We start from the raw sequence: 27,198 nt of genomic DNA on the forward strand, positions 1-27,198 counted from the left end.
AAAAAACTGTATATACCTTAATTTTAAAATACTTTATCTCTAAAAAATTCTAACCATCATCTGACAACACAGTGTTGTCACAAACCTTCAATTTGTAAAAAACGCACTGTCTGCAAAGTTCAATACAGCCAAGTGCAATAAAATGAGGTATGCCTGTATACAATTACTTCTACATTTGTAAACATACTTTACTTTTTAAATATTTGGTTTTTAAGATATTCAAAAGTTTCTGCCTGAGTGTGAAATTCTAGAGAAATTTGCTTATATATATATTCATAACAAGATCTAGAAATGATTTGAACATTTGCATCTGAGTAAGCCTTCTTTTTATATGTGTTGATGCTAGGAGTAGGGCAGTCATAATTAGACTGAACAACTGATTCATACAATATCAGAAATAAGAGTGCCAAAACGTAACACAAATTTTGCCAAACAAAAATAACTGGCAAGCCAGCTACTCTGACTTGAGGGGAATTACAAAGTTTGATCTAAAGAAACTCTACTTCCCACCAACATATTTATCTATTTCACTTTTTTTTTCTTTCTTTCTTTCTTTTTTTTATTTTTCTTACTCACTCTGTTTTTGGAACAGCTTTTCTCAGCCAGAAGAAATCAGTCTGTGCTAAATACTTGCGGGTTTGCAGGACGTTGCCGAAGTAGTCAGATTCTGAAAACTTGACCTGAATAAAACAAACCACGACCATCACTGTTCTAAGTGCAGATAAAAGATGGCTCTGAAAAAAAAGACTTCAGCGCACAAATGAGCGCGCAGCGGAGACGCTGCACTCCTCACATCATCTCTCAGCCATCACCGGTTAACCCAGTCTTCACAAAGCCATGAAATTTAATCTCGCCATGAAATTTAATCTCAGTGATTTTCTTTTAAAATAAAAAGCTCAAAAATCAATACGGTCGTTTCTGGATGACAGTAAAAAACGAGCAGCTGCAGTAATTTACAATGCATTTCATTTGCTTTATAACTGAAAAATCTACTTTAGCCTTTACAGAACATATTATCTTAGGTTTGAAATTTCTTCGCCCACATGAGTCCTTGATCTTTTCTAAAAATGTGTACTTTATTTATTTGTCACATAGGTTCTTCTAATAACATTCAGTTTATTCAGCTGAAACCTCGTTTAGTTCACAGATGATGATTTAGTCAAATGTTAAAATCTAATTTACTGTAATCAGTATTTGTTCATGAAGGAAAAAAAATGAAAGTGATTCAGACTTACTTTCTACCCTAAGCACAATGGAGTCACTAGAATAGTTTGATTATTAATTGAAATTTTCTATCAACGCTCAAAAAATGCTCTGGTCACTGAAGATTCATGAAATTACAGAGGCAAATCATAGATTATAGCTCGCATGGAAAAAAAGGAAGTTGATGGCTCACAACAATGTTGTCTATCAAAATAGGGAGAAATACATAATTGATTCTTGAGTTCCTTTTCTTTTTTTTGGAAGGAGAATGGCAGACAGTTTTAATTCTATAGGCACTCTATCTACAAAAGTAGCAATACTTAACCTAAACATTGTAAATAATATCCATGTAACAGTAAAAGCAGTGGTTTGTAGTGATCCCTAATGCTTTGGTTTTAAAATATATTACTGTGGCAAATAAAATTGAAAAAATACACATTTGAATGAGCAAATAACCGAGAGTAATCATTCTTATTAGCTGTAATATTTTTGTAAATTTAAGCCATGATACTCTTTTAAAAGCAAAAATTAAAATATGGCAAATGAAGGTATATGAGACCCACAGGCATCACACTACAGATATGAATGAATATACACAACTTGACAGTTACAGACTTGACAGCAGCCTATGTGTTGGCCAGTGTCTCGCTCAGGTTTATCTCTTCCCTAACATATCATGGGTACTCATTTTGTCTGCAGAGTAACTTTTGTTAATGACTCATCTTAGCAATCTTTCCAGGGGACCGGGCCAAAATATAAAGAGAAGAATAAAATAACTAATGGCACAGAGAGAAAGGCAGGAATGAAAGTATCAATTCCTGGCATCTTCGGTGTTCTCCTTGGCCAACAAGTTACAGAGATGAGACTTCAAACTGTCCCTCCCTCACTCCTCTTAGGGGAGGTGGCTGATGAATAAATCGTGGTATAATCACATAATGGAAAACCACACAGAAGTCTAAATAAATGGTCTGTATGTGTGAACATGAAAGAATCTCAAAAGCAATGCTGAGTAAATAAGACAAGTTGTAAGTATTAGAGAATTTAAAATTTTAAAACTTATAAAACAATATTATATGCTGTTTATGGGCACATACCTATGTAGCAGAAGCATAAAGAAATGCATGGCAATGAGAAACACTGAATTCAAGAGAGCGTATCTAGGGAAGGAGACAGGCAGGGAAGAAGGACATTAGGTCAAGGAGGACTACACAAAGAATTTCCAATGTATCTGCTTTATTCATTTAAAATGTGTGTGTACATGTATACAGCTAATATGGCAATATGTTTAATACTTGTTAAAGCTAGAGGTGTTCAAAATACGATTTTACATACTTTTCTGATGTTTGAGATGCTCCATAATAAAAAGAAATCTTACAATCGATTGTATTTTAGGTAGATGTTTATACTCAGCCTCAGAAGAAAGAGAGTAAGCTCCTTGTTTTAAGAAGCCACCCTAACTAGCAATTCTAATGTGTTCCCGGATCACACAGTTTAAAGATGTGTCCAGTGTTCAACCTTTTTTCAGCTTTTGCTCCGAAGACAGCTCTGCCAGAACTTTCAGAATATGATTGTAACTGACAGAAAATTCAGATACGTTCTTGGGTTCAGAGCGTGCTCCAGAAAATGCTCCCAAAGGAATTTCCTTCAAAAATATTAACTTTTTTTAGACGCAGACGTAGAGAATGGACTTCAGGACACGGGGAGGGGTAAGTGTAAGCTGGGATGAAGTGAGAGAGTGGCATGGACATATATACACTACCAAATGTAAAATAGATAGCTAGTGGGAAGCAGCTGCATAGCACAGGGAGATTAGCTCGGCGCTTTGTGTCCACCTAGAGGGGTGGGATAGGGAGGGTGGGAGGGAGACGCAAGAGGGAGGGGATATGGGGATATCTGTATACCTATAGCTGATTCACTTCGTTATACAGCAGAAACTAACACACTATTGTAAAGCAATTATACTCCAATAAAGATGTTGAAAAATATATTAACTTTTTTGTACTATCAATGGGGTCAGTTGTTACTTCTAGAAGAGTCTGCTAATAGTGGTACTTTCCTGTTCCATTCGAAAACAAAAACTTGACATTCAGGTTGTTCTACAGACATTAAATGGAAAACCACCCAAAAATTTCCTAAAGAAGAAGAGTTCCAAGTCTAAAAATACTTTACATAAATATGGTCCTACCATAGCCATGAAAATGGTCATGGGGAGCAAAACTCAGAGGCAAGAGATTACAAATTTGCCAACATCTTACCTATGTTTAGAAGGATAAATTTTAAATTGTTTTAATTATTAAACTGAGCATATTTTCTATTTCTTAGCCTGGTTCAGTTAATCTATTTCATTTATTTAATGGACATCACAGGTAACAGGGGACAATTTTTACTTTTTCCTGTAAGACAGGTTAAGTGTTTGGGAGTAAGAAAGGGCCAGACGCTGTTATTCCCATATGACAGATGGGAAACAGCGATGGAGAGATTATGGAACCTGGCCAAGTCACACAGTCCAAATCATTAGGCTCCTGCTTCAGTGTTATGTTCATTGGTCCTAATAAGAAAACTGGTGATTCAACAAAGAGAGTACAGGGAAGGAGGAGGAGAAGGTAAGAATTACGAGTGGGAGGAGAAGTAGTGATTAAATAAATCAGGGTACAGTTTACTTAATATCAGACAGCTGTTAAAATAACGGTAATGAAGGCTACGGAAGACAAGGACAAAACAATATGTTAGCTGTAAAGGTCAGTATACAAAATTATATATAAGCATCAATTACAGCTATACAAAAATAGATAAAATAATACACTAAAACAGAAGTACATACTATTATGTTCAAGTACCAACATTCAGGGACTTTTTCATTCCTTTTCTCTATTTTTCAAATTTTCCACCATGTGATAATACTTCGATAATTTCAAATATTTCAATAGGGCCTTGAGTGAGAAAAAACTATGAAACCTAGCAACCATCGGGGAAGTTCTGCTTGTTGTAGAGACAGCAACAAGAATGAATGTGCATGAATATTTTAGAACCACTTGTAATCTTCAAAAAAAAAATGTTTAAACTGTGAAAGCGACAATAATTGGCTCAGAAGTCTCTTGTCCTTTCAGTTACTGGTGAAAATCTAGGTCAAGTGGATAATGACTTTCAATCAATTCCACCTCCTGACTTTTCAATTGAGTGACCTTTGGGGAATTAATTGGGGCTCCCGTGTCATTTAGCTGTCCAGATCATAAAATTTAGGGGAATCTGACGTTCTCTTTGTGGAAATCCTATCCTAGATGCCTAGCACAAACACAACAGACTAAATGGAAGAATAAAGCTATTACCCTCCCCAAAGGTGAGGAACACATAATAAGGGCAGAACAAGGAAATGTGTTCAGCTTCTCTGTAGAACCAGTAAATACAACTTGATAAGATACTACATAAGCCAATAGGAAGTATAGAGTCTAGAACACTTTTTAAGCTAAATCCATTTAAACATACTCAGTGATATATCCAAATACCTCTAAGAAAGATTTTATTTTAGGCACCCAAAGAACTCTGAATACTTAATGTAATCCAGATTTTAGAATTATGCTTTCCCTTATTTAAATAGCAAAGTCGGACTTCCCTGGTGGCACGGTGGTTGGGAGTCTGCCTGCCAGTGCGGGGGGCGGGGGGGTTCCGGGCCTGGTCCAGGAGGATCTCACGTGCGGAGATCCTCACGCGCGGAGATCCTCACGCGCGGAGGGGCTGAGCCCATGCGCCACAACTACTGAGCCTGCGCTCTAGAGCCCGTGAGCCACAGCTACTGAAGGCCGCTCGCCTGGAGCTCGTGCTCCTTAACAAGTGATGCTGCCACGGCGAGAGGCCCACGCACCTCTATGAACAGCCGCTGGCTACAACTGGAGGGGGGTCCTCGCGCAGCAGCGAAGACCCAACGCAGCCGAAAATTTTTTAAAAAAGTATTTAAATAAAATAAACATATAAATAGCAAAGTAATACACAAGATTGCTGTGTTTAGATGGCTTTGCCGTACGTAGTATGTAGTATACATATATACACACCTACATACGGGGTGGTGTTCAAAATGTTTAACAACCTAAGTACACAGAACACTGTGGAAGATACAGTTCCCACAGGCATTCACATAAGGGTGACTCTGAGGGAGCACCAACTAGCACACCAACCAGGAACCAGATGAAACCAGATGCCCTGCTGCCACCACCGGGGGTAAGGGGAGGTCTTGGTCTGCTGCGGCCAGTGGAACACAAAGATGGGACTTCGTGTCCCATCTCCGTGTGCGGGAGTTACGGAGGACTGGCTAGAAGGCCAGTGGGCACCAGTGCACCTCCCTCCAGTGCCCACTCTTGCTCTCCATGGTCATGGGGGGTCAGAGATCACTTGAGAGAGCTGGTGGCAATGCTTCATTTTGTTTTTTTACCAAGTAGTACAGAATTATTTCAATATTTTAACAACTAGTTTTTCTGGAGCATTCCACCTAAATATCACCTCACTCTTGCATAGTGGCAGCAGCACTCTCTGTCATTTATGCACACAAAAAACATATACACACATAAACACACAAGTGTTCCACTAGCAAGAGCAGACCAAGACCCGCCCCAAAGAATATTATGGGGGTTCACATATTATATACATATCTCCATGCGCATATTTATGTTGATGTATGTATCACTCACCAGAAACATGGATCTTTTCTGAAAAATTACCCACATCCAGTTCTCCTAAGTAAATGGAGGCCAGCTGTGATTCTGACTTTAGCTCCTACTGCAATTTTCCATTGGTTTTCACAATGAGTGACGTGCCTAATAGGGTCAAGTATTTACCTACTGTCTCTCAGATACATGCCCACCCTTTCACTCCGTTCTATAATATAATGCTAGGCTGTGAATCTGAAAACCATGTTTCCCAGGCTCCACTGCAGTCGGCTTCCTGCCAATAGGAGGCACTGGCGGAAATCCGCAGGTGGAGGGGGGGAAAGGATGCTGTGTTTTTCCTCTTTCATTCCCTCTCTCTCCTCTTTCTTCTTCCGACTATGACTCTGGAAGAATCTTCAGCCCCTCTTCCACAGGCCCAGCTCTGCTCTGGAGTGGCAGTTCCTCATCTGCTCTCGAAAGCAATGGTACCACCACCTCCTCCCTTTTGTGTCCCTAGACACAGGGGTGGTAACTGCTTCCTAAAAAAGTTATTAATCTCTGGTTTACCTCGCCTTCCTGATTTTTGCCTTCCAACCTATTTCCTGTATTATATCTCCTCTCTTTGAAATACCTGATGCAGTGTGGTTTTCCTGGCTGATACAGAAATCTTCCCAAAATTGGTATCAACTCACTCTTGCATCTGTCTCCATCAAAGAACAGTGAAGGTACACCTTATAAGGTTTGTCTGAACATGGACTGATGCCTATCTTTTTAGGCTAGCTAACAGGCTTTCCTGCATGCTACTGGGGGCTCACATAAAGGGCACATCCTTTTTCCTGTTCTTTTCAAAGACTACAGAAAGACTGTTGTTCAGCAATATTTTACTGGGTATCTCACTTTACCCTGTCATCCTCAAAAGAGAAAAAAAAATTGTTTTCTAATTCTTTATATCTGCCTCTAAGTTCTTTTCCATTTTCTCCTATCTCCATAAGAGCCCAACTTGAGTTTTCAGCCTTTCCCTTGACCTTCATCTAATCCATTCTCCAATCTCTATCCTCTTTCCTTTTGTGTGTGTACCTGATGAATCACACCTTCACTTGCATCAAATAAAGTAAGCTGTTTTTCATTTGTAACAGCCTGTCATGCTCAGAGTTTGTATTACCAGAAATTTCTCATAAGCCCAACAGTAGTCCTTATCTACATATTCCTCAAGACTGAAAACACAGTCCCATTGTGTATCAGCAGTACTTTAGTCCTTTTGCTATTAACCTCGGTGACACTATTACTATCACATCAAGCATCCTTTACCTATTTTCCGGTTGGGTTTTATTTGTTTTCTCTATCAGTTTCTGATCATGAATGTATTTTTACTTCATGTATTTGGATTTTTTTCACTGTCTTTTTTAAACTGTTAGAAACTCTTGGGTGTAATTGTGTCTGCTTTGGCAATGAGTTGGGTGAAAGCCGTTTCTTCACAAAAGTACTTAAAAATTTTGGTATATAGTGGCTTCAGTTCAGGCCCTGGAGACATGAGGAAATACACCTAACACTGCATCCTGTTTGGCGTCTGGTTTCTTTTCACAAAAGATACTACATTTATTGAATCATTAAATTTGGGGCATTCACTTTAAACAGCAGCAGACTGCCAACAAAACTTGATCAACTAAACACCATGAGTGAGCCCTGAATGCTATCTTATTTGATTAAGGCCTGAGACTGTTCCATCTGTATAGCCTCTTAAATCAATTTCAGGCACATGGATACTGTATGTGTTAATTCGTAATGACCTTTCCAAACCAAAATAATTTACTATCATAAGTGAAAAATTGAAGAAGCCATAACTAACACTTAACAGTGTGCTTACTCTGTGCCAGGGTCAGTTCTACATACTTTAAATATGTTAACTTATCTGATCCTCATAGCAGCCCTATAAGGGAGGGATTATTACTATCTCCATTTTGATATGAAGAAACTGAGGCACAGAGAGGTGGCATAACCTACCCTAGGTTGCACAGCTAGGAAATGGCAGAATGGGGATTTAATTCCAGACACTTTGATTCCAGGGTCCATGTTCATAACCACTACACCAAACTGCCTCTCAAATTCTCACCCGCATTCTTCAAGTATCTGCCAATCACATGTAATTATCCAGGTTCTACCGTTGAGGTACTTTGTGCCCTGGTGATGCCCTTCTTAGCAGCAATAGTTCTCATACTGAGAAACAAAGTTATAGCTATCATTTATGGGGAGATGACTTATGTGCCACACATTATGCTAGGTGCTTTTACAGTTATATAATCTCATTTAATCTTCTCAAAAATACTAAGACTTGGTTATTATTATCTCCAGTATCCAGATAATCAAAGTGATGCTAACTGAGGTTAAATAACCTGCAGAAGATCAAACAACTAGCAAGTGGAAGAGACAGAATCACTTCTTCGTCACTTAACAGTATGACCTCCCTTCTCTTCCTCACCCCATCCCAACCAGCTCTGGGAAAGCAGTTCCCAGCCACTCTTCAACTCACTCCTCTGTTCCTCCAGCAGAGCTGCCTGACAAGAACCCTGCAAAACCCCTTCTCTGATTACAAGTAGAGCTTCCTGGGCCCAGATTTCAGTCCTGGCTCTGACGCTTGGCATGGCACTGAGGAAATCACCCAACTTCTTTGAGTCTCTATGTCCTTTTCCGCAGATGGGGATAAACACCATCTATTTCACAGGATCAGTGTGGGGCTTAAAAGATAATGTACATGAATGTGACAAATGTGTCAGTATCTTTAATTATCATGCTAATAGTGAGATTTTTCAGGATCAAAACAATGTATAATGGGCTGTGTGAGCTTTGGGATACTGTGAAGCACAATTATTTTCCTCCACAGTAACTGGATCAATACTTTGGAAGGCTATATCTTGGAGCCCAACTGAGAAACTTTCTAATTAATGCTTTCGCTCACTTTTGAATAATCTTATAAAATTCCAATGTTCATCTATAAAGCTAGGATTGCTTACAGATATGCAACTTATTAAATCACAGTTTCAGGAAAGAGCTATACCTCAGAACCACTGTTATTTAAATGAATTCCAAAAAAACTACTTTTTCAAGAAAATCTAGTGAATGATAAAAACAGGGGTTTTTGTGAGGAAGAAAAGTTCTTTACCAGAACTATCTGTAGGAAGGAAAATAACAGTGGTTATGATTAGAAAGGCCTGTAATGAATGCGTCTACTGGAAAATATATGTCCCAAAATACTGGAATAAAAAAGAATGACTATTCCTCCATCAGTAACTTACTGCAAATATACAATCCAACTCACAATAAATTATAGAGTCATATGTATATGCACTTAGTTTGTCAAAACACTCATAAAGTTTAATGAAGTTAACTTCCAACAGGCAAGATTTAATATGAATGAAGCACATAGAGACTGTTTAACAACAAACATCATACATTCACCATTAGAACATGCTCGCTAATTGTAAAATACTCAATTTGCTTAATTCTTTCCTTTATGATCAGTGTAGACCAAATCCAAGTCCATTTGCTTTATGGTACCCACTCAGCTACACATTCTTTCTGACACTTCCTTTATTTTGAATCTGCTCTAAATCTTGTGATATGCCTGGCATAATGAGGCTGATATCTAGCCAAGGAATGAATCAAAAGTTGGTGCTTTTTGGCACCACCAGATTTAACTGCCTGGACTTGGGTTAGCTGAAAGGCCGAGGCCAGTAAAACTTGCCCGAAAAAAAATACAGTAAATTTAGCACTTACTGCCTTGAGGTCTTCATTAACATGAGTATCATTCATTATAAATTCAGGATAGCCAACTTTTGCCAAAACAGCTCTTGCCTATAAAAAGGAAAAAGAAAAATGATGTCAGAGTTTCAGCACTTAAGTCATTAATAATCAAAGGACAGAGGAATGCAGCCTTCATCTGAAAACTCTGTTTACTGAATATCTACTATATGTAACCGACTGTGAAGGGCAAAAAAGAAAAAAATAATCTAAGTTAGTCCCTGCCCTCAGCATACTAAAAGCACAGTGAATGTAGCAAATAAGTATATAATACAAGATAAATAAAGGTTCAGATATAGACAATATTGCCTATAAATAATTTTATTTATAGACAATATTGTTATCAAAGTCCATAGCAGAGATTATTTCCTCATGGGGAAAATGCTTAATGGAGAAGGTGACCAAACTGAGTCTTAGAGAATGGATGGGATTTCAAAATGCAGAGCTGAGAAGAAGGACAGACATTCCAGGAGAGCAAACAGCAGGGGCAAAGTCAGGGAGACGAAAAACAAAGAGCACGTCAGAGAGATGGTGAGTAGTTTCCCGTAGCTAGAGAAGAAAGCACAAGGGGTGGACACAGAAAACAATGCAAGAAAGCCAGCTTTGGCTACATCACAGGGATTCCTGAATGCCATGCGAAGAGTCTATATTTTGTTTTACAAACAAGAGAGAACTAAATATTTTTAGCAGAAATAAAATGAGATGAGTCACCCTCCAGCAAAATTATCTGTGCAACTCCGTGAATGATGGCCAGGATGCCGGAAAAATTGGAGGTAGGGAGTCCAGACTAATTTAAGATGCATCACAACCATCCTTTTGATAGACATACTACTTACTCCCTGTTTTACAGTTTATAGGGAATGGATAAAGGAAAAATAGGCACGTACAAGGAGCCTCCACAGCAGGGACTGGCAAACTATGGCCTATGAGCCAAATCTACTCTCTGCCCCGGCTCGCCAGCCCAAATCTGCTTCTATCAATAAAGTTTCATTGGAAAACAGCCACGCCCACTCATTTACATGTAATCTATGGCTGCTTTTGCACTACAACGGCAGAGTTAAATAGTTGGGACAGAAACCCTTCGGCTCACAAAACCTCAAATATTTACTCTCTAGCACTTTAAAGAAAAAGTTTGCCAACCCTTGCTCTCAAGAAACTTTGTCTCTCTCCTCTCCCCAGATACAGGGTTTCACAAAAACAAAAGAACAGCTTACTCAAAGAGTAAGTACAGTGTCAGGCCTCTGCCCAGATCCCCTGGGATCCCTTTTATCACCTCAGCATATCCCTCCCCAGCATCTAAGTTCTTTTTCCTTTCTAATGGCCAGCACCTGAGACTGAAGGCCTGCCCTAGGGCTACTAGGACACCTTGCCTGCACTCAAAACAGTTTCCTCCTGGGAGTTTATCTGCCGTGGGCCCGCTTCTCCGCTGCCATCCCAGCAGCCCTCAGCCAATGACTGCCTGTAGCAGGAATACGCAAGTCCAGCTCCTTTGCTTCAATTCAGGACACAGTGTGAGGTATAATTTGCCCTCTGGAGTTCCCCACAGGGTCAGGCTATCTGAGACTTCCCCTGAAATGGCACCCTGGTCCATCTCTCACCCTTCCCAGCCTGGCTTCCCTCATTCCCTTGCTGGTTTCTCCTGGGAGCACTTGCTGAATAAATCATAAAACACCTGCACACGAATCCTCATCTCCAGCTCCGCCTCCAGAAGTCCCAACATAAGACACCAGGCAACCCCAAACACATCGGTTTTATTCCAGCAAAGCAAAAACCAGTGACCTTTGTATACTGCTCTTAGCAATGAGTTTTTTCCTTCAGTCCTTTTCAATTTTCCTCACTCAAGAAATAAATAGAATAAGATAGTATGTTTTCCTTATCTGCCTTGAGATAATTCAGATATTAAGTATCAGCAGAAACTTGAAACTCAAGACTCAGAGAGGATTTTACAAGTGCCGCATGACACAGTCATAATGTTTTTTTTGTTTGTTTGTTTGTTTGTTTGTTTGCGGTACGCGGGCCTCTCACTGTTGTGGCCTCTCCCGTTGCGGAGCACAGGCTCCGGACGCGCAGGCTCAGCGGCCATGGCTCACGGGCCCAGCCACTCCGCGGCATGTGGGATCCTCCCGGACCGGGGCACGAACCCGTGTACCCTGCATCAGCAGGCGGACTCTCAACCACTGCGCCACCAGGGAAGCCCCATAATGGGTTTTGCTGTTCCAGAGCCTCAAATATAGCACAGATCAAATTTTGCCTTTAAAACCCTGTGAGTTACACTGAAAGTCTGATATGACCCCGAGAGCGGATAACCAGTGGTTACAACTCGCCCCCAACACCAAACAATACATCATATGTCTACAGGTTACCTCGTTCCAGATTGTTCTATTACTTCCCTCGTATTTAATTCCTCACTATACTTAGCTTGCCACAAGTCATATACATAATAACTATAACAAAGAGCTCCAGACAGTCTCAAAAAAAAGAAAGAAATACACAAGCTGAGTCATCCACAATTGTTTTCTGAACACTGGTCTTTCCGGAGCATGCTGGTGAATCATGGATTGTTTTTCAAACCTCACGCTCTGGGACCCCCACTGCACTACAGAGCTGCACAGAGTATATTACCTTCTGCAGTGTATATGCAGGTCACTGAATCCTTTTTTATTATTTATTTAGCAATACCACGACTTGAAGAGAGCCAGAATGGTGATACAAAGAATCTCTATTCATCTAAGAACACAAAGATAAATAATACTAGTAGCAACACTGCCAACATCTGAAAAGAATACTCTTCTTCCCCCAAAATGTGCTGTGTTGTTATGCCTCTATTCAAGCCCAAATGCTCCTTCTGCCAGACAGTCTGTTGTCACTTCCACATCATCCCACCCCACCCCGTTCTACATTCTTCCCTGAGAAGCCTCAGAACTACATCTCCCAAAACCCCATGGGACCTGACTGCAGGTTAGACTCTGTGAATGAGAAGCACTCATAGGAGACTGGAAAAGTAGAGGAGGAGACACTATTTATTCACTCGCTGCTGGTAGCTATGGGCAGGCACATGAGCATCCGCAGACAGCAGATAAAGAGCTTTGCCAGCAGCTTCCAAGCATTCTCCTGAGAAGAGACCTTTCGTGTGCGGGCAGCAGAGACCATTGGTAGGCTCTGCCCTCCACTCCCCAGCCCTCCTGATGATTGCATAAGCCTCCAAATCCCCATATTAAACATCTTTCTGCTTGACACACTTAGAATGGCACCCATTTTCCTGAATAAACTCTGATATACCCTTTAAAGCAAATAATGATCACATCACTTTTTAATATATTCAGAATGGAAGAAATGAAGCACCAAAAGCTTGATGGCTTGTGAAGGGAAAAGCATTAGTGAAGCAGGCCTGAAATCAATTACTCCATGGGTTATAAGGACAAGAAGGAAAGGCAAGTTCCACTGCAAACACTGAGAGAACAGTGGGATAAATAAAAAGCAGACTGCATGTTATATCCCGCAAGAAATACTTCCCAGTCTGCTTATGGCTGATCAAAAACTCCAGAGTTTTCCATAACCAGTGCATGCATTTCTATCCCTTATTCACACAGACCTCCAGAAAGGGCTGCACATGACAACTGGACCTTCTTCCTCAATAAAGGAGGCTCAAATGATCTTCACTACCTGTGTGACCCTGAGCAAAGTACTTAACTTTTCTGAAGCAAATACTGCCTATTATATATCCAATATCCACATTCCTTTCCCTTGCTTACTATCAGACCCCAGTTCTTCTCAGGATGACAATGGACCCAACGAAAAACAGCTGCATCACCCAACTTCCTTTGCAGTTACAGTTGGCTACGGGATGAGATTTTGGCCAATGACATATAACCAAAAGTCCTTGTTGCACTCCCAGGAATATGTTTTAAAAGACGAGGCTGTTTTCAGCTGGCATGTGTCCTCTGCCTGCAGTCCACGGTTTCTCAACCTTAGCAATATTGACATTTGGGGCCAGGTAATTCTTACTGTGGGAGCTGTCCTGTAGACTGTAGGATGTTTAGAAGCATCTTTGGTTTCTACATACTAGATGCCACTAGCAACACCACCTCACAACTCGTGACAACCAAAAATGTCTTCAGACATTGCCAAATGTCCCCTAGGGGCAAAATTGCCTGCTGGGTAAGAACCACTGCTTTAGTCTTTCCTCTTCCTCCTTCCTGCAGTACTGATGCAATGGCAGAGATAGGGCAGCCATCTTGTAACCACAGGGTAACAAACAAGAGGAAGAAATTGACATGCTAAAAAGGGTGGAATGAAGAGCTGGGTGCCATCTGGAGCCCACCATATCAGGCATGAACTGCCTCCCTTCCCCCTCTACGACATGAGGAAAATAAACCCCTATTTGTCTGAGGCATTATATATAATGTTTTCTACTAGCTGTAGCTGAATGTAATCCTAACATGATCTTTTCATCAGATACAGCCTGAGGGGGAAAAAATAGTACCTATACTTCATTGGTTTGTCTGCAAGGATTCACAAAGACATTGCACACAAAGCACTTTTTTATGCCTTGGTCCAGAGTACATGATGAATAAATGTTGGCTGTAGATTATACAGAGAAAGTAGAAATATGACTTCTTCCAAGGATCTGGAGTAACACTGTTCTGTACCTATTTGGAGGGTCTTTTAGGGGAACCCAGGCCAGATTACATCCTTAACCAAATACCTGAACTCCCCTGGGGAATAATGTCACTCTTTTTAGTCACAGGTCAAGTAGTGAGAGAGGAAAGCTGTTGAAGCAACCCTGTGATCAATGGGGAGACAGATGTGCCCATGAGATACTTGGAGCATGGAGGAAGATTTCCTGAGCAAAGCCAGACTCTAAGTATGAGCCAGGAGAATCCAGGCTATTCAAATCCCCCCGAAAGTCTGAGGACTCTTCTGAGGGCCACTATTTGCACACCTCAGAAAATGGACACAAGAAACACTATGAAAGCTGATCTTAGCCAAGATCAGAGCAAAGGTTGCCTTTAGCATTCACCATCTTGGTTTCTGTTTTCCCTTCCTTTCTCTTGCCTGTATCCATTCCTCCCAGTACCTAGCAGGCCCTGTGTGTTCATACCACTTGCTCTCTGATCATACCCAAAACTGGCCTTTCCTTGGCAATACACTGTGCCCCAAAGTCATCTCCCCCTTCGCTCCTCATCCATCAAAACTGTTATTCCCTCACGGCAGCTAATCTATTAGCTGTCATTGGGGCCTCAAACTAATTTATAAGATGTGAGTGACTAATAGCAATCTAATGTATTAACTCAGGAGAAATATCTGTATTTAAAAGAGTAGTTCATTAACCAAACGGATAAATCAAATTATAAGGGAGGTTTCTGTAGCTGTCAGAACCTTCTTTCTGATACTACTCAAATCAAGCTAATGGCCTATTCCACTTAATCCCCATTGTGTTCCCCACATGGAATACAGTGCCGGGCATATAGCAAGTGATCAATGCTCAATAAATATTGATTCATGTAATGAGTAATTTAGTTGATAAACCCATTCTGATCAATGTCAAGAATAGTATGAGAAAATATAAAAGGTTATAGTCTAACACATGACCAAGAACATCATTCAATGCTGCTCCCGTCAAGGCACATTTCCATATAAACTGATCTTACCAAAAGAGATAAAATGAGGGAAAAAAGAGAGAGACTTTCTGAGAACCTAGGGAACTTTCTGGAAAATGGAGCAATGTTTAAAATCCATTGGGACTGGGGCTTCCCCGGTGGTCCAGTGGTTAAGAATCCACGTTCCAATGCAGGGGACACGGGTTCGATCCCTGGTCAGGGAACTAAGATCCCACATGCTACAAGGCAACTAAGCCTGACAGCCGCACCTACCGAGCCTGTGCACTACAACCAGAGAGCCGACGGGCCTCAACTACAGAGGCAAAGCACTCTGGAGCCCGCAGGCCACAACTAGAGAGAAGCCCACGCACCGCAACAAAAAGATCCCACATGCCACAACTAAGATTCGACCCAGCCAAAAATAATAAATAAATAAATAATAAATAAATAAAATTTGTTTAAAAAATCCATTGGGACTGACTTTTTCTTTTCTTTGCTGTGTTAGGTCTTCACTGCTGCGCACGGGCTTTCTCGAGTTGCGGCAAGCGGGGGCTACTCTTCGTTGCGGTGTGCGGGCTTCTCATTGCGGTGGCTTCTCTTGCCATAGAGCACAGGCTCTAGGCGCCCGGGCTTCAGTAGTTGCAGCACACGGGCTCAGTAGTTGTGGCACGTGGGCCCTAGAGTGCATGGTTTTCAGCAGTTGTGGCGCACAAGTTCAGTAGTCGTGGCTCACGGGCTCTAGAGTGCAGGCTCAGTAGTTGTGACACACAGGCTTCGTTGCTCCACAGCACGTGGGATCTTCCCAGACCAGGTAGCAAACCCATGTCCCCTGCATTGGCAGGCAGATCCTTAACCACTGCACTGCCAGGGAAGTCCTGGGACTGACTCTTGACAGCAACCAAAACTGTATTTTTTAATATAAGCTATTTCAATCAAACAACAAATACTTATTGAGAATGCTGTTGAGGCTCAGGACTCTCCTCAGTGCTAAAGAAATATAAAAATATATAAGACGATCCATGGCCTCACTGTATTTATATTAAAAGACTGAAGAAAAACATTCTATGACAACTTGCCATAATCGCTACTACAAAGTATGAGCAGTATCTTAATTATCTGAACCTCTCTGTTCCTCAGTTTCCTCATCTGTAAAATGTGGATAAAATTACTTCTAATACCAATGCAGTGAAATAGAGAGTTGAAAGAAGTATTTGGATAACAAAGGAATTGGGAAAGGATAACTTGGATTACCTAGATCAGGGGTTAATAACCTTTTTCTGTAAAGGGCCAGATGGTAAATATTTTCAGCTTTGCAGGCCATATGGCCTCTGTCACAACTATTCAACTCTGCATTGTACCTGGGAGAGCAGCCATGGACACCACGTAAATGAATGGCTGTGGCTGTATGCCAATAAAACTTTATTTACAGACACTACTGAGATTTGAATCTCATATCACTTTTATGTAACATGATATATTCCTCTTCTTTTGACTTTTCAAAACAATTTTAAGAGGTAAAATCCTTGCTTAGCTTGGGGGCCATACAAAAACAGGCAGCATGCTAAATATGGCTCAAGAGCCACAGTTTCCTGGGCTGACACATAATTCACTGAGGGTAGGTCGTTCATTGAGTTGCCTCAATTAATGGCACAGGGTCTAGTACACAGTAAGTGCTCAACAGTGCTTGCTAAAGTGATCCACGCTGAACAGGGTGGGGTGTCTGCGTGTGTGTGCATGGCTTAGCTATTAAGTTTTATATTTGTTTTTATTTTGCTCTTTGCTATTACTAACATATACATGCAACAAATCTTAGTCACTTGGGGGTTTATTCCTTGCCCTAAAGTCTTAGGGCCAGAACTTTAAAAATCACAATTAATTTCTGTGGAGACAACAGACAGTTCATGAAGTAAAGATTATTTCTTTGAGAGAGAGAGAAAAACTATCACAAATGAACTAGAAAAACAAGGAACACTGAAAACTTAAAACACAACATGATTTAAACTCTCAAGTCACCCCTCCTTCCCAGAATTTTCCACAACGTACACTACAACTTGACAGCGCTCATGGGAAGAAAAGAACCAAACAGAATTCTGCTTTATTTGGCTGTGAGCACTGAAACAACATGGAATTTTTACACAGATGACCAAACTGATTTAAAGATTGGTTAGCTTGACTGCTTTATCCTAAATTTTCAAAGCCGCTTAATATTAAGCTGATCGGCAGAAATCAAGACAGAAAGCTCATTTGTTTTAATCCCCACTGACCTGGCTATTTAGGAGAGTCAGGAAAATTCTCAAATGTCTTGCATGTACTACATCAAAGGCATCACTTTAAACACTTAATTAAACAGCTTTGTGTTCCCTCTACATAGTTAAGTCACTTAGCATATTTTTTCTCTTTTATTAATTTAACTAACTTAAGAAAAAAAATGGAACAATTGATGATCAACTGCCCTTTTACAAACAATTTATAGCACAACTTTCTTAACGCTTGCAACAGCTGTGAAAGCGTCAGTCAGGTTTCACCACGCCAAGGTCTCGTTTTCTCTCATGAGTTCTACAATAACTATTAAACATCAATCAAAATTCTGAGCTTTAAGCGTCGGAAGTTCAGGAGACTGTACATGAATTACACTATCCTTCAAAACAGTAGCAATTTCCATAATGCCAAACAAATGATTGACTAGTGTAGATGTCCTGGCTGAAGATATTATCCTAAGCAGAGCTAATGGTATTAATGAAAATTAGGCTGGAGAACAGGCTTTAATATCCTTTGGGGCTTTCTGAATTCCACAAATAATAACAATGCAGTTATCTGACAAATCAAATTTCACCTTCTTGACAAGAATGGCAATGATTTATCATGAGTCTTCAAAAACTTTAATTCTGCAAATTGCTTTCGGGTGTAGTTCACAGGCTCGTGCATCATGCTGCGGGGAGAACGCCCCCCATGAATCACAGAGCTTTTTAAGTGCAAGTCATAGTTCTGATTTTGCAAAAGGTGGAAGACAGGAATGCTCACATTTCAAGTCTTCCACCCTTAACCCTGCCTGAATAATGTCCCAGTGTAGCAGACAATCCCCATTTCTCTCCGATATGGACAACATTCTAAGAAGGTATGTTCCAAATTATAAAGCAGCTCCATCCATCCATCGTCTCCCTTGAAAATACCTACGCCAGGACTTCCCTGGTGGTGCAGTGGTTGGGAATCTGCCTGCCAATGCAGGGGACACAGGTTCGAGCCCTGGTCCGGGAGGATCCCACATGCCGCGGAGCAACTAAGCCTGTAAGTTACAACTACTGAGCCTGAACTCTAGAGCCCGCGAGCCACAGCTACTGAAGCCCGCATGCCTAGAGCCCGTGCTCCGCAACAAGAGAAGCCACCACAATGAGAAGCCCACGCACCGCAATGAAGAGTAGCCCCTGCTCGCCACAACTAGAGAAAGCCCACGCGCAGCAACGAAGACCCAATGCAGTCAAAAAATTAATTAATTAATTAAAAAAAATAAAATACCTACTCCATCTATCTTGAAGGTGGGCAGTTTTTCCAGTCCAAAAAAGGAAAGTACTCTGGTACAAGTAAATCATAATTTAGCCACACCGGCACTAAACAGTTTCCTGGTATCACTGTGATAGTCCTCTCACTTGGGTGAGCCCTGTACCCAACAGTTTTTTAAAAAAAGAACATTTGGGTTTTCTTTGAACATAGACGGAGCAGGGAGTAACAACAGACTTAAGAACCCAAAACCATCCTATGATTAATCCATAAAACACCACGTCTCCCTGATGGTAGGGGCAACATTACCTTAAAAATAGTGGCAACTCTCACGTATCCCCTTTGAAGCTGAACAGGAGAGTGTCAATGTCTTTTTATTACCTTCAATTACATGAGGTAAACTGCTCACAGAGTTTTCGCAAATAGAACAGCTGCTAGACCTGATTAAATGAATATCCTAAGCTTCCAATTAACCAAATCCATTTGTCCAGACATAGCCAAGATGATAAAAACCCAAGAGCCAGAACAATCCTATATTATAGTTAGGCTTTCAGATGAGCCAAAGTAAGTGGTATTTTTCTCTGCCCCACACGCAGGGCTCTACGTCATGGGTCAGCAAACAAAAGCCAACAGGCCAAAACAAGCCTACCACATATTTTTGTAAAAAACACTGTGTTTTGGGACATGGTGAAGGGGTCCAAAATATGTCACTGCAGCATAAGAATTATTTTGAGCTGAAGGCATTTGAGAATCAACAGATACAGGAAGAGGCCTTCTCTGCACTCCCCTTATCTGCCTAAAAGCAGGCCTTCCAAAAGAATTCCACTGTCATAAATCCCTGTTAAGGGAGGCTTCTCATACCAGGGGGAAAGAGTGACTCTTACCACCAGAGATGAGAAGTCAGCGCCAGGATGAGAAATTGCATACACAGACCTTACTAAATCAAACCTTACCTTCCATTAGTTTCCCCCACGTATTTCTCAGTCATATCCCACCATTTATTGTTCCTTGAAATCTGTGTTTAAAATAACCTACAAGGATATACTGCACAGCACAAGGAATATAGCTAATATTTTATAATAACTATAAATGGAGTATACTCTTTAAAATTTGTGAACCACTATGTTGTACACCTGAAAGTTATATAATACTGTGAATCAACTGTACCTCAATAAAAAAATAATAAAGTGTTTTTTAAAAAAACATGTCATATGAGGCCCAAATTCTCACTGCTTCTTTGAGCTACATTTTCTGTGAGCTCCCACCTACCTAATGGAATAAACTTTATCTTTTCTCCTGCTAATCCACCTTCTGTCAGTTTAATTTGCAGACCCCCAAACACTGAACCTCAAAGGGTAGTAGAAGTTTTTCCTCTCCAACAATAGCCATGTTCATTTGTTTATGGATTGTCCATGGCCACTTTCACGCTACAGCTGCAGAGTTGAGTAGTTGCAAGAGAGACCATAGGGCCCCCAAAGCCTAAAATATTTACTATCTGTTTACTATCTGGCTCTTTGCAGAAAAATTATGCCAACACCTCTTCTACATAAGAAGGTCCCAAATTTTTCAAAACTAATAGTAAAGATAGCAAGGGAAAAATAGGGACAAAGGTTAATCTTTTTGGACAGGTTCATCAGATATAAACATGTGATTAAACTTATAATAATGCTTCATGTTTTGTTGAGGTAAATACCTGAATTTTAAAACAGAGCGAGCATACAAATATTAACCAGAAATGGGAATACCATGGAAAAATCAATGCACTTTTTGAGGAAAAGAAAAAATATATACAAATTACTAAAAACCATTTTCAAATGTCAAGATTCAAATGGTTTAGAAATGCACATTGAGCACCTAGTCCCTAACACCTAACATGTTCTCAGATAAACTTTATCAGCCACTTAATCCTCCTCCCAATTGTTAAATTACTTACTTAAACAGGAGGCAAGCTGGAGATTAACTTCAATAACACATCCTGTTCTCTCATCAACAGTCCACCTGAACCGGAATTGTCCTCATTTATTCCATTGAGGTTTACCTCTGACGTGAACGATTCTTTACCAGCCTGAAAAAACTTCAAACTACCTCCCTCATAACACAGGGGAAAGATCAAATAAGATATCTGCTGAATTATTAAATTAGGTAAATGTAAACTGTCACACAGTTTTCCTAAAAGAAGGATGCCATGGGGCCAATGCCCATATATAATGCTTGTTCCTTTGACACTGGACTCTTCTAGTTCAGGGATTCTCAAACCTCTATCCTTGAACCAACAGCATCAGCATCACTTGGGAGCTCGTTAAAATGCAGATCTGTGGATCCATCTTGGACCTACTAGGTCAAATGTGTCCGGGTTGCAACCTAGGAATCTGCATTGCAACAAACCTTACCTTAAGGCAGAGTTTCTCAACCTTGGTCCTACTGACATTTAGGCCAAATTATTCTCATTTGTGGGGGTCTGTCCTGTGCACTGTGGGATGTTTAGCAGCATCCTTGACCTCTACCCACTACATGCCAGTCAACTCTCCCCCGTTCCCAGCTGTGACCAAAAATGTCTCCAGACCTTGCCAAATGTCCCCTGGGGGTACAATATCACCCTGGGTTAAGAACCACTGCTGCAGGGGATTCTCATGCATGCTCAGGTGTGAGACACAATCTGACCTAGACTGTGGTACTTGTCAAGGCATCATTGTATCCATATTACCCATTCCTAAGAAGGGGGCTCATCCAGTCCTTCAGTATTCCTCAGGCATTTCATTAATGGTCACCACTATTATGCCATTAGGAGTATTTTATGGAGAAAACACTATGATCTTCTCTCCCATCAATTTTTTAATGTGCCTCAGGCAACTGCAGTTCAACCTAATTTCTGGTCAATGCCACCTAAATCCCAGGATGATAGAGGCAAAGAATTAACAACTGGAAAGAAAGTGCTTTTCAACTATAAGTCATGATAGAAATATACCCCAAGATCTCAGAGATATTTACATTAAAAGTTCTAATAACTTTTCTCTGAGTAGCTCGGTAAAATATATTTTTAAGTACTTTGAGGCATCTAAAAAGCCACGTTAATACAATTACAGTTCACTGAAAAATTAGCAATTTCAAAGTGCAATCCACTTTGAAAGCTAAAATCAGTCATAGCAGGGTAATATTCTATTTAATTATAAAGATTAATTCAACCTTCATTTATTTGTGCATGTGTTTGGTCTTTTCATTTTTCACACAACACCCGAGATTCAAATACCATCTGGTAGAATTGCCAAACAAGTTTCAGTAGCATCTATTAGAGTTGCAGATTTCATCTCAAAGTGTAATTGATAAAAGAACAAGGGGAGAGGGGGAAAAACGGAGGTAGAAGCAGTAGAGACTCAATTTAATTTCCAAAATATATAGGCAGCTCATGCAGCTCAATATCAAAAAAACAAACAACCCAATCCAAAAATGGGCAGAAGACCTAAGTAGGCATTTCTCCAAAGAAGATATACAGATTGCCAACAAACACATGAAAGAATGCTCAACATCACTAATCATTAGAGAAATGCAAATCAATACTACAATGAGGGGCTTCCCTGGTGGCGCAGTAGTTGAGAGTCCGCCTGCCGATGCAGGGGACACGGGTTCATGCCCCGGTCCGGGAAGATCCCACATGCCACGGAGCGGCTGGGCCCGTGAGCCAAGCGCTGAGCCTGCGCATCCAGAGCCTGTGCTCTGCAACGGGAGAGGCCACAACAGTGAGAGGCCCGCGTACCGCAAAAAATAAACAACAACAACAAAACTACAATGAGGTATCACCCCACACCAGTCAGAATGGTCATCCTCAAAAAATCTACAAACAATAAATTCTGGACAGGGTGTGGAGAAAAGGGAACCCTCTTGCACTGTTGCTGGGAATGTAAATTGATACAGCCACTATGGAGAATAGTATGGAGGTTCCTTAAAAAACTAAAAATAGAACTACCATACGACCCAGCAATCCCACTACTGGGCATATACCCTGAGAAAACCATAATTCAAAAAGAGTCATGTACCACAATGTTCACTGCAGCTCTATTTACAATAGCCAGGACATGGAAGCAACCTAAGTGTCCGACATCAACACATGAATGGATAAAGAAGATGTGGCACATTTATACAATGGAATATTACTCAGCCATAAAAAGAAACAAAATTATTTGTAGTGAGGTAGATGGACCTAGAGACTGTCATACAGAGTGAAGTAAGTCAGAAAGAGAAAAACAAATGCCGTATACTAACACATATATATGGAATCTAAAAAAAAAAAAAAGGTTCTGAAGAACCTAGGGGCAGGACAGGAATAAAGATGCAGACGTAGAGAAGGGACTTGAGGACACGGGGAAGTGGAAGGGGAAGCTAGGACGAAGTGAGAGAGTGGCATGGACATATATACACTACCAAATCTAAAATAGCTAGCTAGTGGGAAGCAGCCGCATAGCACAGGGAGATCAGCTCGGTGCTGTGTGACCACCTAGAGGGGTGGGGTAGGGGGGGTGGAAGGGAGATGCAAGAGGGAGGAGATATGGGGATATATGTATATGTATAGCCGATTCACTTTGTTATACAGCAGAAACTAACACACCATTGTAAAGCAATTACACTCCAATAAAGACTTAAAACAAATAAAATGAAAAAAAAAAAAACACAAATGAGGTTTTCCACCAATCTGATGGAACTGTATTCCTCTCTCTACTTTGTTCCCTACCATGCCACCTGCACAAACAGTCCTAAATAACAAGTCCTGTCATCCCCAGTTACAGTATTTTCCGAAACAGCCAGGTGAAGATTTAAGCAGTGTTGTGTATAATAGTGTGAACTCTGATTATGAACTATGTCCACCATGTTTTTCAAAGGTATATTACATCTTCCTTAAAATGTGGCTTTAGTCACGTGGTGATTAAGTTGACCACTTTCTTCATCACAATATCTGTTCAATATTCAATCTTTCACTGAATGATTACTAACTGCCAAACAAGCACCACAGACTTGAAAATATCTTCTTAAAGTTCTTTGAGTTGTAACATACACAAAGTACACAAATAATAAGTGTACAAATCAAAGATTTGTTTTTAAACACACATACACACAAACCTGTGCTAGCAACTCTGAGACAAGATTTAAAATATTTCTAGTACACAGAAGGCTCCCTTGGGTGCCTTTCCAGTTAATAAGCTGTCCACCCTCAAGATAACCAGTATTCTGACCTCTATCTCCATAGCTTAGTTTTGCCTGCTCTTGAACTTCAAAAAAAAGTGTGTACTCTTGTGTGTCTGGCTTCTTTCATCTCAACATTACATCTGAGAAATTCATCTGTGTTTTGTGTGTAGCAAGAGTTGAGATACATAGTTTAATACACTGCACTCCTGTCCTCAAGGAGTTCACGGTCAGACACGTGGAGAATGGGAGGCAAAAACAAGACGTAGACAAGAAATGTGAGGACACCAAGGGGGAAAGCGGGGGGAGGGGGAATGAACTAGGAGACGGGGATTGACATATATACGCTAATATGTATAAAATAGATAACTAATAAAAACCTGCTGTATAAAAAAGAGGAGATCTCAGTGCTAAACACAATCAGCAACAATAGAAATAACATTTTTAATAATAACAAATGTAATGTTGTTTGTTGAACTTTAACTATGGATCAGGTACTGGGCTAAGTGCTTCACTTCCTCATCAGATCCAAATTTATTTTACCTCAACGCTATCAGGTGAGTACAGATTATCCCCATTTCACAGCTGATGGATCTGAGCCTCAGAAAGGGGAAATAACTCTCCCCAAGTCCTACAGGCAATAAGGGCCAAAACCAGCTTTTTAACCCAGATTAATTTAGCCCTAATCTGACTTCAAAACGCCCATGTTTTTCCAACATACACCATCTTTTGAGAGATGAAAAGTAATATCCTATTATATAAATTATAAATCCAAATGAACTGATTAATGTGTAAAGACCACCTCTGCATCAGTAACCATGTTCAACATGCTAAGAAAAATAATATTTTTAGCTGTAAGAATACTTTTAAGAAGTTCTCCATCCTTCCCTAAAAATCATTCCATCGAGCTTTTAGTTCCGGACACCAGTGGGACTAAACTTTGAGAGCCCATAGCAGACCAAGGCTTAGCCAAGAGAGGAGATCAAAATGGAAAAGGAGAGACAAGAAAGTATTTCTATTCTGGAAATATGAGAACATCTATTTTTCAGACCAGTCAAGGTAATGAAGTAAATGAGACCTCACCGATAGGAGGAAAGTTCCAGGGAATGGGGCTCCATGAAGAGACGGTTAGCAACCTCATAGAGAAGATCCACTGGCAACTATCCTGAGAAATGTGTCTAGCCTGAGCACCCCTGGCCCAAGGATTTCTGGCCCGCATCCACCCACTTTGAAAGAGGAATAAGGTCTCTCCCTCAGGGATCTTAGCACAGTCATAAAGACAAATGAGAGCCAGTTTGAATCAATTAAGCTTAATCAGACTGGTTTTGAGGTTGCAAATGCAGGAACATACCAAAAGCAGCAGACCAGGAACCTTGTACCTTACCCCAGAAGCCCATGAGATGGAATATGGGCCTTATGAATGATGAGTTTTTGGTTCCAACTTTGGGTTCCCCAAAATTCTGGCAACTTGGTCGTGCATTATCTGCTTGTAAGCATATATCATCAGTAACATGTAACTTTCTGCTACCATAACAGCCATACATATGGTATGGCATATGCCAACGTTCATGGGTCCAGGTACCTTGCTGCTCTCTACCTCTCTGCCAGAGTACCAGCCTCCACCCGTTCAGACTAAACTCCAGAGGGTGAGTGGTGAGAGACAAATAAAGGAAATGCAGCCCAAAGCCACCTTCTGCCCTCACAGTTCAGACCTGGTTATTTATTCCGGGATGCCCATGGGCTACATTTTGGAACAAATCTTAGCTTTTTTTTTTTTTTTTTTTTTTTGCTCTACTTCTGAAAAGGCAATCTAGGGAAGGAAATCAGAAAGGCCACCTATACTCAAGACAAAGCAATGAGCCATAGCCCAGGGACAACGTGGGCTGTTGGTAAACAGCAGCCTAAATGTCATCATCAATTATTCATCGTTCAACAAAGCCAATGAGTAACCTCTATATAAAACCACTTAATTCTTACTCAAACTTCAGCCCAACAAGAGAGGAAAGCAGCAAGGTGCTGGTCAAAAACTTGAGACTAGTAAAGTGCTAGACCATGTTGGCAAGCCATGGCCTGCAAGCCAAATTCCAGCTGCTGCCTGATTTTGTAAATAAAGTTTTACTGACACACAGTCATGCACATCTGTTCACATAATGTCTATGGCTGCATACATGGGACAAGAGTAGGTCTGAATAGCTGTGGCAGAGACCACATGGCCTGCAAAGCCCAAAATACTTACTATCTTGTCCTTTGAGTGAGAAATTTGCCAACTCCTGCTCTACACTCTCACTACTCAATGTGCGGTCCATGGTCCAGGTGCATCCATCTCACCTGGGGGCTTGCTAGAAATGCAGAATCTCAGGCTCTACTTCAAACTTAATAAGAATCTGCATTTTCACAAGGTCCCTGGGAGAGTGGTGTTCACATTCAAGTCTGAGCAGCAGTGCTCTAATAGGGCTCTGCTTCTCAAACGTGGCTGCTTACTGGAATTGCCTGAGGAGTTTTATTTCATTTTGTTTTGTTTTGTTTTGAACACTGATAGCCTGAGTCTGAGGTAACTCCAGTCTGAAAAGTTTGCAAGAGCTTCCAGCTCCTCCTCACATAGCTCTCATTCTCACTAGATGTTGACAGAAGACACTCAAACAAGCATCTAACAATTAGGGAGCGTTTGGGGAGTGGGAAGAGAAGAGCAGAAGGAAAGGATTTGCTCCTCTTCTACTCTGTCAAGTTTTCTCAAGTTGCTCTCTCCGACAAGCTCCTTTTTTGTGAATAATTGTTAATGGAAATCAGAAATTACTTAGGACAATTCATGGGGCCTCTTTAGAACACGACTTTATACAGATCTATACAAATCACTTTGCCAAACCTTAACTTTCATTTTCAAAAGCCTGGAAGAACAAGCCAAATTATTCCATACACGTGTAAATTCATTTTATAGCCTAATATGAGAATTAAACAAAGGCTCTCTTCTGCAGCCCTAAAGGACACAACCTCAGTGCTGTCCTTGACTCTGCTCCACTTTGGGACAGGTCCATTCAGCTCATTAGTTTAATGCTTACAAACCCCTGCAAGGAGGCTCTTGTTAGCCTGCACAGTGACTTCAGCACTGGCAACACCAGAATATACCAAAGGCAGCAGATTTGTCCCCTTTACCTTAGGTCAGCAAGCATAGCTCTTTCCAATGCCGAGAGTCTTTGGCTATAAAGTACAGGAAATCAGAACCTCATGTACATCAATGAAGTTAAAACACTCCCTCACACCTTATATAAAAATAAACTCAAAATGGTTTAAAGACCTAA

The 27,198-nt window shown here is 40.7% G+C and overlaps 1 protein-coding gene across 1 annotated transcript in view; it reads right to left on the reverse strand.

Annotated features, from left to right (window-relative positions):
* PHEX (phosphate regulating endopeptidase X-linked) overlaps positions 1-27,198 on the reverse strand; it is a 204,981-nt gene that overhangs the window by 66,629 nt on the left and 111,154 nt on the right. Inside the window, exons 13-14 of the mRNA XM_067722956.1 lie at positions 9,612-9,689; positions 577-680 (exon numbers count right to left, since the gene is read on the reverse strand). Of these exons, the coding sequence (XP_067579057.1) occupies positions 577-680; positions 9,612-9,689 (182 nt within the window). The remainder of the gene's footprint in view (positions 1-576; positions 681-9,611; positions 9,690-27,198) is intronic.

Source organism: Pseudorca crassidens, chromosome X, assembly GCF_039906515.1.
Source record: "Pseudorca crassidens isolate mPseCra1 chromosome X, mPseCra1.hap1, whole genome shotgun sequence".
Lineage (NCBI taxonomy): Eukaryota > Metazoa > Chordata > Mammalia > Artiodactyla > Delphinidae > Pseudorca > Pseudorca crassidens.